The 12095-nt window shown below is 40.7% G+C and overlaps 1 protein-coding gene across 1 annotated transcript in view; it reads right to left on the reverse strand.

The window, feature by feature from the left end:
- itih3b (inter-alpha-trypsin inhibitor heavy chain 3b) overlaps window positions 1-12095 on the reverse strand; it is a 290232-nt gene that overhangs the window by 227070 nt on the left and 51067 nt on the right. The window contains exon 14 of the mRNA XM_034167581.1: window positions 2680-2736. Coding sequence (XP_034023472.1) covers window positions 2680-2736 — 57 coding nt within the window. The remainder of the gene's footprint in view (window positions 1-2679; window positions 2737-12095) is intronic.

The following is a 12095-nucleotide window of genomic DNA, read 5'->3' on the forward strand; positions in this document are numbered from 1 at the left end:
AAGTTGGGACAGGGCAACAAAAGACTGGGAAAGTTGAATTCTCAAAGAACAACGAATTGAAAACAGGTGAATGTCATGACTGGGCATAAAAGGAGCATCCCCAAAAGGCTCACCCGTTCACAAGCAAAGATGGGGCGAGGATCACCACTTTGTGAACATCTACATCAAAAAGTAGTCCAACAGTTTAAGAACAATGTTTCTCAACGTTTAATTGCAAGGAATTTAGGGATTCCTTCATCTACAGTCCATAATATAATCAGAAGATTGAGAGAATCTGGAGAACTTTCTACATGTAAGCGGCAAAGCCGAAAACCAACACTGAATGCCCGTGACCTTTGATTCCTCAGGTGGCACTGCATTAAAAACCAACATCAATGTGTAAAGGATCTTACCACGTGGGCTCAGGAACACTTCAGAAAACCATTGTCAGTTAACACAGTTCATCGCTACATCAACAACATCCAGAAACACCGCCGTCTTCTCTGGGCCCAAGCTCATTTGAAATGGACAGACACAAAGTGGAAAACTGTGCTATGGTCTGATGAGTCCACATTTCAAACTGTTTTTGGAAATCATGGATGTCGTGTCCTCTGTACAAAAGAGGAAAAAGACCATCCAGATTGTTACCAGCGCAAAGTTCAAAAGCCAGCATTTGTGATGGTATGGGGGTGTGTTAGTGCCCATGGCATGGGCAACTTACACATATGTGATGGCACCATCAATACTGAAAGGTACATCCAGGTTTTGGAGCAACACATGCTGCCATCCAAGCAACGTCTTTTTCAGGGACGTCCCTGCTTATTTCAGCAAGACAATGCCAAGCCACATTCTGCACATGTTACAACAGCGTAGCTTCGTAGTAAAAGAGCGCGGGTACTAGACTGGCCTGCCTGCAGTCCAGACCTGTCCCCCATTGAAAATGTGTGGTGCATTATGAAGCTCAAAATACGATAATGGAGACCCCGGACTGTTGAACAACTAAAGTGCAAGAATGGGAAAGAATTCCACCTACAAAGCTTCAACAATTAGTGTCCTCAGTTCCCAAACGCTTACTGAGTGTTGTTAGAAGGAAAGGTGATGTAACACAGTGGTAAACAAACCACTGTTCCAGCTTTTTTGAAATGTGTTGCAGGCATCCATTTCAAAATGAGCAAATATTTTCACAAAAACAATAAAGTCTATCAGTTTGAACATTAAATATCTTGTCTTTGTGGTGTATTCAGTTATAGTTAATATAGGTTGAAACAGATTTGCAAATCATTGTATTCTGTTTTTATTTACATTTTACACAACATCCCAACTTCATTGGAATTGGGGGTGTACATCAGTGATCACTAATTATTAGCAGATGTGTGCAGAGAGACTTACTACAATCATAAGTACTTTTATGTTTTATTGCTAATTGGGACATTAAAAAAACATGTGACATGTCCTTTAACCTTAAACTGAAGCTGAAAGTCGATACAATGAACAAATCTTGTTTCATTTGGTGTTTAAATAAAGTTTTAGTAAATAAAATGTGAAATGAGCTGACTATTCTAAATAAAAAAAGAATTACAAAAATTTTGATGTATTGCGTTTTATTTTTGGTGTCATATGCCTGAGAAAGTAAGTCACGAACATAGGAAATTTAGCCTGATTTCACCCGCTGCTGATAATTGCACAGAAACATGAACCTCTCATAAAACTGGACTTTGATGACATCATGTACAGTAACACCCCCTTGAGGCCTCTATTGAAATGCATGGGAAATAATTAATTTTTTAGAGTGTAAAATCTGTGTTGTTTGTGGACTTTGACAGTGAATACCTCAAAATGGTTAAAATCTGTGTTTTGTGATGATGAATAAAATGACTAGTGCTGCTTATTAGTTGGATAGATTTCACAAAGATCATATTTTGAGAAGGAAAGTGAGAAGTTTTTTATAGTGCATCTCAGACAAATGGCAGACGTGAAGACCAGCACAGCATGAGAATGGTCTTCGAAACATGGATGTAACCACAGATTTTATCCTTTCCTTTTGCTTAGCCAGGAAAAAATTCATAGCAAACTCTGCCGAAAGTGTGGAACGGGCCGTGTTTGTGGTTTGTGCTGTGGTGTGGCATCACGCCATGCTAAGCTAAGCTACTACATGCGGGACACTGGATAGTCTCGTTGAGGAATCTGCTTCTGTGATCACGGAGTCTGACAAAAAGGCAATAACAAGTGGCCACTTTTAACAAGAGAGCTGGGATGTGGACCAGCTTCACTGATTGTGTCACTGGCCAAGAAGAGCTAAACCAATAGCTAAGCTAAACTACCTGGAGCCAGGTGTGTGTGAGTGTGTGAACACAGCAGGAGTGAACTGAGAGACATTACTTTCACAGTATGTAATCATTATTCAGTCTTATAGTCATGTGATGTGGCTGGGTTTTTTTTTTTTGTTGTTTTGTTTTTTTCTGAAAACACCAAGATGGTTTTTGAAGCATCCAGGGACAAAAGTAATCCCCAGTATTCTGAGCCTTTTTTTTTTTTACATCCTAAACAAGTCTGTGCATCCCCAGCAGGCACACAATTTCCACTGCATAACCAAAATCCAATATTGTGAGTATGCAATACCCCTGTTGTGTAACTCGTCATGATGTAACACACTTTATGCAAACTGCATGCACTAAGAATTGCATTTGTGAAATACCATACCATCACTCCAAGCACCACCTCCAAGACCAGCACCACCACCAATTGTGCGAGAAGAAACTACAATATTGACAACAGCCAAAAGACAGAATATTACATTATTCAGCATAAAACATGGGCCTTTAAACATTTAGAAACTGCATGCATTAAGAACTGTATCTGTGAAATACCGCACCAAGAGAAAAATCCTCATCAGCATCAACCAGAACAGTTATAATAGTCAAAAAACAGAAAATTAGATTACATAACATAAAATATGGACCTTTAAACATTTGTTAGCTGGCATTTGTGACCTCAGACTTGCAAAACTGCAATAAAAATATGGTACAACTAGTGGTGTTACCTGTACAGATCGCCCCCCTACGGCTCAGGATGCATGTGAACCGCGGATTAATTGCATAAGTGTGATTTTGTGTCATGGTTGTTATGTCACTTGTTTTTAAAGTGAATACCAGACCCTCCCAGACTTTCGTGATGTTGCGTTCACAACTATGTAACTAGTTGTAACTAAGTAATGCAAATTCAACCAATCCCCCTGAATTCAGCACGGCGTTGCAATTTTAACCAGTCACCATCTCTTTCACTCTTTCACTGTCACCTTCCGCAGGCACTGTGCCCAACGTTGGCAAACTTACTTCCGCATATGTTCAGGAGATACCACAGACGTGCGAGTCTGATGTCTCAAACACACTCACTGACTCATCTTCAGCTGCTTACTCCAACCAAGGGTCGCGGGGGTGGAGCCTATCCCAGTAGTACATCTCAAACTTGCCAACTAAAAGAACTGTAAATGATTGAATAAAGCAGGACCCACTACCCAGCCATAACATTAGAAATAAAATAAGTCACATTTTTAAACATTGTGGCAGCTCTAAAAGAAATGAAAATATGGGTAAGATCAGTGTGTATGATATTGGACAGGGTGATAATGAAATGAAAATACTCACTGTAAGGCTGGACAATAAAATGACAGTAATAATTATTCCAAAATAACCTTTTCTCAATATAAACAGAAGATGTGATCAGTAGAACTAATTCTGCCCATGTTTTCACAAATGTGAACTCAGGCCATTGTGTGTGAAGGCCCCTTCACACATAGTGGCAAGTTTGGCTGAATACAGCAAAACAGCGCAAAACAGTTCAAATTAGCGCACCATAAAACATTGCGCCGATGGGCAGGCATGCACGATCCTGGTGCAAGGGTTCGTGCACGTGATGGCGTCTTTCGAGCAGGAACACTGTGCGAGGTGCACCACATCGTACCGCTGATGTGGAATAAATTAAAACAAAAACCAGCTGGTACCTGTGGAACCACATTGCGCCGCTACTGTGGAATTAAAAAAAAAAAAAAAAAAACTATACCATCCACAGGATTCATACCTGCATTTTACTGATTGTCAGCCCAAAATTTTGCCGCTGAGCTACTGTCACTGGCCTATAAATGGTGCGGGGAAAATGCCTAAAATCAACAAAGAGATGGACGTATTTTAAAAAAGATAAAACAATACACCATAAAAAACACAGCATTTTATATTAAATCCCTCTTATCAAGCGGGCAATACCAATATGATCCGTCTGTTCCTCTGTAGATGACACATGGTCACATACAGTCATGAAATGACATGAATGAGAAGCAGTTCACTCTTCTCATGTCCTCATCTGCTGGTGCATGTCTAGCCAGCCCGCGCGCGTGTCCTGCCCAACACGCATGTCTTGTGGACGGCACGCCAGAACTGACACCGCATCATATGGAACAGAGCTCACATGGGTGACGTGAAAGTCAGATTGCCCGTTGTGTGTTCTGATTTGACGGTCCGTTTCAGCCTGGGGACAGCCTATCAATGGGCTGCAGCGAAGAAGCGTGCATGTTTGCTGCAGCCCAAATAAAAACATATATTGCTGTGGTGATATATGTTTTTATTTATTTCCACATGATGACAGCAAACAGACACACGCGCATCACAGTGAGCGGTTGTTAATCCATGTCCGTCCAAACAGAGTATGTGTTGTCTATCTGGGATGTCCAAATCGACAGATCTCCACAGCACCTCCTGTCAGTTTAGCACACACACCAAAACCACACTCGTGGGGAACTTAGACAAATTTCACTGCCAGCACAACAGTGATTGGGATCGATGGGTTCGCACAGCGCACACTTTGTCTTTCAGCTGCTGGTGTGTGCAAATAGTTGTAGCAACAGGTGTACAAGGTGTTCGAGGCGGGGATGATTTTACACGTTTTGCACACGATTCCTGCTTTGACCAAACTTTGCACTATCTGTGAAGGGGCCCTAAACAATGGTACTGCATCATCATGCAGACTTTCAAATGTATGTTATTCCCTCTCTGTTTTCAGGGGTAGTTATTTATTTTCCAGCACTTTTACTGAACTTTTACTCTGTGATTGTTGCTACTTTAACTCCCCGTGGACATCGGGCAGAGGAGGAAGAACAGCCACTGTCTGTAAGAGTCACTATAAACGTAAGCAGCTCTCGCTTTCATCCTTGTTCACCAGCTTTGAACTGAGTTTATTTGAGCTGGGTCGCTCTCACACAGTGTTGTGTGCTGTGGTCTATCGGCCTCCTAAATATAATAAGGAGTTTATAGATGAATTATCTGATTTCTTGGCTGAAATTATGCTTAAATATGACCGTGTCCTTATTGTTGGTGATTTTAACATTCATGTGTGTTGTCCTGATAAGCCAATGGTAAAGGACCTTTTAAACCTCACTGATTCTTTTAATCTTGTGCAGTTTGTGTCTGGACCCACTCAGGAACGCATACACACTCTTGGTCTTGTTTTATTGTGTAGTTTGCCTGTTCTTAACTTAGAGACTTTTGATGCAGTGTTTTCTGATCACGTCTGTATTATTTGAAGCTGCTTTGTCCTGTAATATAGTTAAACCTGCTGCTGGTCCTCTGTGCAGTCGCATCATTAACTCTGCCACTGCTGTTCAGTTCTCTTCTTCTTTTAACAAGAGCAATCAGAGATTTCTGACATCTGCCAATCCTGATCCAGATCACCACCAAAACGCATTGGAGTCTTCCATGCCCTAATATCTATCTGTGGTGCAAATTTGGTGACAATTCATGAAGTAGTTTTGACGTAATCTTTCAAAATGTATACAAAGGGAAATCTTGTTCCAGAATCCGGATCCAGATCCGGATCACCTCCAAAATTCAGTGGTGTCTTCCATGTCCTAATATCTATCTGTGGCGGCACAAATTTGGTGAAAATCCATGAAGTAGTTTTGATGTACTCCTTCAAAGCGGATATGTCCTTTTTACAGGAGATTGTCATTTGAAGCTCTCAGGTTCTCCAAATGATGCGGTCCCTCCTCGTCTTTTTAAGGAGGTTTTCCACACTGTTGGACCATCTGTTCTTGCAGTTATTAATAGAAATCTGTCCTCAGGTGTGGTCCCTGAAAGTTTTTTAAACAGGCAGTAGTGTGACCTCTGATGAAAAGGCCTGGGCTAGATCTTGCAGTTCTTGCCAATTTCAGGCCTATTTCCAATCTGCCTTTTCTTTCTAAAATCCTTGAGAAGATAGTTTACAGTCAATTAATGGCCCTTTTGGAAGAATACAGCATTCTTGAGGTTTTCAAATCCGATTTTAAAACCCTCCACAGCACAGAGTCAAAGTACCTATTAAATAAAGTTGGTTGATTGGCTGGTTAGATTTTTAAACTTCATCACAACTTTCACTTGCTCCTTCAATTTTAACGCAACAAACTCCTGGAAAAAAAAAAAAACAACGTTCATCGCAATTTTCTGGAAACGGCCCCACAAATTCAGGCATTTTACACCATAACTATTTAAAAAAAGGCCCACAAAATCCTGGAGGGACTGGATAACTGCATTCATTTTGATGCTGTTGCGGTGGAAGAACTGCATGGTTCACGCTTCTGGAGCCTGTTCAAAAACTGTAGCTCCTGCTGCAGGTGTGTGCTTCTTACAGTCTGGTGTTCCACTACAGACAAGTTCAGTGCACTTCTGTATCCACCCACAGAAGAATCACCAGTAATATTAAGAGTTGAGGACAAAGTCATGAGCCCACAGAACCAAGCGTCGCGCTCAGGGGGCATGCACAGGTGAGGTGGAAATTAACAAGTTCCGGAAAATAATGAGTATTCTCAATTCTTTTATGTCTGTCTGGCAGGACCACTGATCTGAATGAATTCAGATGAGTAGGTAGAATGAATGCATTTACCTCAAAAGGGTTATAAATAAAATTATTATTGTTACCCTCTCACCAAAAAATGCAAACATCCGCATCTCTCTTTTTTTTTTTTAAGACAACAATTTGAAGGAAGTTATAAACTCAGATCACTTTTATTGGGTCCGAGATTTGTCTTTTGACACAATTGTGTAAGACTAATGCATGCATTGAATTTATGTATCAAATTTGACCATTTGACTGGGTGCTTTGGCTTCTCCTCCTACTTCCAAAGACATACCGATTAGCTGAATTGGAAACTTTAAATTGACTGTCAGCATGCGTGCAAGTGTGAATGTGTTTGTATGTTTATTTGTAACGCTGCAGTAGACTGGTGTCCTGTCCAGGCTGTACCTCATCTCTCACCCTATGACTGCAGGTATAGGCTCCAGCCCCCCTTTGACCCTTGATTGGAGTAAGCGGGTATAGAAAATGAATGCATTATTAATAAATTTACATCAAACAACTTGTTCTTTCAGCCACCCCCTTTTTGTTCAGGGTATCCACAGCAGATCCAGTAAAGGTCTCTGTCAGGATTGGCACAAGGTTTACACTGGATCTCCTTCCTGATACAACTCCACTTTTACCTGGAGAAACCCACACAGCCCTCATCTTCCATCCAAATACTAATCAGGATCTATTCTGCTTAGCTCCTAAGATCTGATGGAGTCAGGTTTCTACAAAGCAGAGTGGCTGCAAATTCAGAACAAATAACTGTTTGCCAGTAGCTTACATTAAAAATCCGTACATACAGTATGTGCAGGTTTCAATGCAGCTACAACCACACATGAAATTGAACCTGCAAATTTTGTCTGCAAATTTTTTACAGATTTATACTCAACAAAAATATTAATGCAACAGTTTTGTTTTTGTTCCCATTTTCATGCATTGAGGTAACATAGGTACAATTTCTTCTGTGCACATAAAAGGTATATTTTTCTCAAAATTTCTTCACAATTTTGTTGAAATCAGTGTTAGTGAGCATTTCACATTTTCCAAGATAATCCATCCTCCTGGCTGGTGTGACATGGCCAGATGCTGATTAAACAGCATGATTTTTGCACACGTGCCTCAAACTGGTCACAATAAAATTCACTCAGAAAGTTCAGTTTTATGACACAAAATGGCACAGATATCATTGTTTAGAGGGAGAGTGCAATTAGCATGCTGACTGCAGGAATGTCCACCAGAGCTGATGCCCCTATAAGCCACCTTAACATCATTTCCAAACAGGCTCACAACTGTGGACCTGGGCCCATATCCGCAAAGCAACTCAAAGCCCTGTCAAAGACCTCCTAATTTAGCCTAAAATTTCCTGGCAAGGAATCCTAGCCTGAGATCCAAGAGGTGTCTGAGAGCAACTCTGAGCAAGGAGGGGACAGAAACTTTTATCTTTGTGAGGAGGTGGGGTTGACCCCATTGCTACGTGTGACGCAGTCTTTGAAGAGCTGTGATTGGCTGTCACAAAATGGGAAAGAGAAATTTAAAAAACACAAATGCGCTCTGCGCTCCTAGTTATGAATGAACAGTGAAATCAACCGATCATATAAACTGAACTGCATTAAGACGTGTAATCCTGAAAATAATCTAATGTCATGATGATGAAACTCAGCAAAACTAAATGAATTGTTACACAGCTTGAAAATGTTTGAATGCACCTCATTTGCATGCTGGTTATCTATATATTAAAAGCATGCATGTGTGCGTGGTTTATTTAGTAATTTCAATGTAAGTACATAATATAATTGTAAATGCATTTAAAATACATGTATGACACAAGAAATTGAAAACATCCACCGTGGTCCATTAAAAATCAAATGACAAAATAGAAATAATAATAAAACAAAATAATATTAATAATACAGATAATAATAATCAAAGAAATAGTGATAATATTAATAGTGTGTATATGATAACAAGAGCCTAAACAATTTATAAATGCATTAACACAGTAAATGAATGTAAAAACATAATGCAATTAACAGGAAAAAAAGGGTTGAGTTCTTCTAAAAACTGCTGAGGTCTAACTTTCTAAAATCATACGTCATTCCAACTCATTATAGAAACTTTGCATAATTTATTACCACCCTTGAAAAATGTCAGCTACCTTTTTATAAACACTACCCAATCTAGAGCCCATGGATCCCAACAGGTAATACGCTAGTTATATTGATTAACTTGTGTTTTCTCTCCATGCTGGTAGTTGCACACAAGCAGTGAGTGTGAGAAGCCCTGGTGTGTGCTGTAATCCAAAGCAAGCACAGAGACTGTAGTGCACAAGTGAAATTTGTCTCAAAGGGAATCACAAGAATTGGAAAAACAAACAGAATTCGAGCTGCATTTATATGGGACAGACATTCATACATTCGTGTACCCAGAATGTGGTATGAAGCCAGCTCAAATGATTTGCGCAATTCCTCAAAAAAAAAAAAAAAAAAAAAAAAAAAACAATAAAATAAAAAGAGACAAAGAATAAAAACAACTTAGCACAGAACCCCACAATGCCAGCACCCGAGGTCTGGGTGGAAAGCAAGTGGGGGAGGGGCGGGGGAGGAGTGTGCCAGGGCGAGCTTTGTGGTCCACTCTTTTGAAGACCTGCCATGTCTCACTCCTGCTCACTCCTCGGTGTCGCACTCACATCATATTAAAGATACTAGAGTGCTCTTAACCCACCTGTACCATTGAGCAGAGATGCTCGACAGGGCGCTCTCGAATCTAAGGCACAGTGTTTCTTTTACACAGCGCTTCTCCCCAAAAATAACAAAACAAAACAAAACAGCCACTTCGGCCAGTTTTGTCGGTACTGAAGTTTTCTCCTTAAGTGTGTTTTAACCCTAATCGTGCACTCCATTCCAGTGGGAGTTGATCCATGTGTATGTGTGTGTGCGCTCAACGTGTGTGCGTTTGGAGTCCAGAGCACAGATTAGATCAGTGGGGGCGCAGATTCAACCTTTCATCTTTTATTTTCTTGTCTTTTAAACCTGTTTTATGTCGTAGTCAAACACGGCACGTGATAATCAGCGTCACAGTGACAGCCCGGTCAGCCGGCTCTGAGATGCACTGATGATCTATGATCGCGGTATAAAGTCCAGAATGACCATGTAATCACAGATCAATTGTAATTCCACCTCATGTGTCAGTGGATTTATCTCTATTATCATGTTATCATGGCTGTTAGACTCTGTCCAGATGGCCACAGTGCACATCAGTGTGTCATGGAGGTGCACTGACTCGGTGTATTCGGTGTGATTGCGCAATGTTCATGTCTAGTGCCACAGACTTTGAACATTACAATATTTCCTTTGCACACCCTAAACAAGACTGCTCCAAATGCTGGTGGGTTGCCATTTTGGATGCCAGTTCGAATGCCATTCGAGCTAGCAGTTACACAGCAGTATAACCATCGTATGAATATTCTCCAGTTTGAATGCAGCACAACAGTAGTGTGCCTGTTCTCTGCATTCGTGCTGGCTGTGCCACACGAATGCTGTTCAAGAAATTTGAATGCAGCTCGAATGCAGTTCGACTGCAGGTCAAACTGCACAAATGACATTCGAATGTCCATTGTACAGCAGTAAGTATGCAGTACAACTGCAACTCCACCGCTGTTCGAATGCTTTCCAGCAAGAGCGACAAACAAATTTGCCAGCTGCTGTGGGAATGCTGTATGAGGTGTTCAAGTGCAGTTCGAATGCAGTACGAATTGCCCAAATATCATTTGGGCAATTCGTGCTGTAGAGTGACACGGGTAAAACAGGTGCGTTTAGGCTACGGCTGCTGACATCCGTTACTTTGGTATCAATAATTGTATGAATGTTAGAGTTTAGAATACATTATAATTGTCATTATACAAAATGTACAATGACATTGGAGAGAGCTTCTCCTTTGTCAGTATAAACAGATAAGGTTAAAAAACAAACAAAAGGTATAAATAGTTATAAGTCTAAAATCCTACAGGATAGTGCAATGAATATCTATGTAGAAATATAAGATAAGTATATATACCACCCCTGTATAAGTATACAGGGGTGGTGGCCAAGTGCTTAATGCACTTGGTTCCAGTTCAGAAGGTCCCGGGTTCAAATCCCACCCCTGCCACATTTCTCCATGTAATGTGGAGTTGCGTCCGGAAGGCATATCCTCCTTGGATTTGCTGTGGCGACCCCGAGTGCAAACAAGGGAGTAGCCGAAGGGACTTACTATATATATATATATATATATATATAGTGGCTTGGAAAAGTATTCAGCCCTTTGGTATTTCACGCATTTTAATTTGTTTATGGCATTTCAAATACAAAAAGTAAATCAGGCTTCTCAATATAAAAATTTCAAAAATTATCTTCCTTAGACTCAAAGTGAAAGTAAATCTCTACAAATCTCTACAAGATGATGGGTTGCATAAGTAATCAGCCCCTTTGGTATAATACCTGTAAATAATCAGTTTAATTGCAAGTTTTCTTCAGACAAGTCAGGGGATGGATACAAGAATATTTCCAAGTCACTGAATACTCGTATGTCTTGAACTTTATTTACATCAGTTATGAAGTAATACAAACAGTATGGCCCTCTATGGTAAATCTGTGTGGAGTAGACAGTTCTCAAAAACTGAGCAACTGTGCAAGAAGGAGAAGAGTGAGGAAAGACACCAAGACACCCAGACAACCCAGAAAAAGTTACAGGCTTCTGTGGCTGTGATTGGAGAAATTGTGCATTGTGCATGTTTTGCATTTTGTATCCCCAATTATACAGCTTCAGGATGAAGTGGTACAGAGGATGGTTTTACTAATAAGAAGGCCTGAAAGTTCAGCTACAATTTGCCAGAAGGTACATCTGAGATTTAATGTTTTGGTGAAAGAAAACCCTCCTCTGTACCACTTCATCTTGAAGATGTATAACTTTCCTCTCTCCAGGTTATTAGGACCATGAGATGACCACACTGTGGTTCAAGCATGTGTCCTGCCAATCAGTTAATGCCGCACATGATGTACTGTCTGGACTTTGTGATCACGTGTCACACGTCCTGACGTGCAGCGGGGCATCCCGCTGTCTGGCCAGATGGCACATGTTGTGCTGCTGGACAGTGCGTCATATGGGATATATATTTTGTGTTGGACGAGGCATGGCTGATGTGATCCTCTCATGGAGCTCCCAGGATGACAAGGATGTTATCACAGGCTGCAGCCTGGCTGTTAGTCGACCTGCAT

Source organism: Thalassophryne amazonica, chromosome 3 (assembly GCF_902500255.1).
Source record: "Thalassophryne amazonica chromosome 3, fThaAma1.1, whole genome shotgun sequence".
NCBI lineage: Eukaryota > Metazoa > Chordata > Actinopteri > Batrachoidiformes > Batrachoididae > Thalassophryne > Thalassophryne amazonica.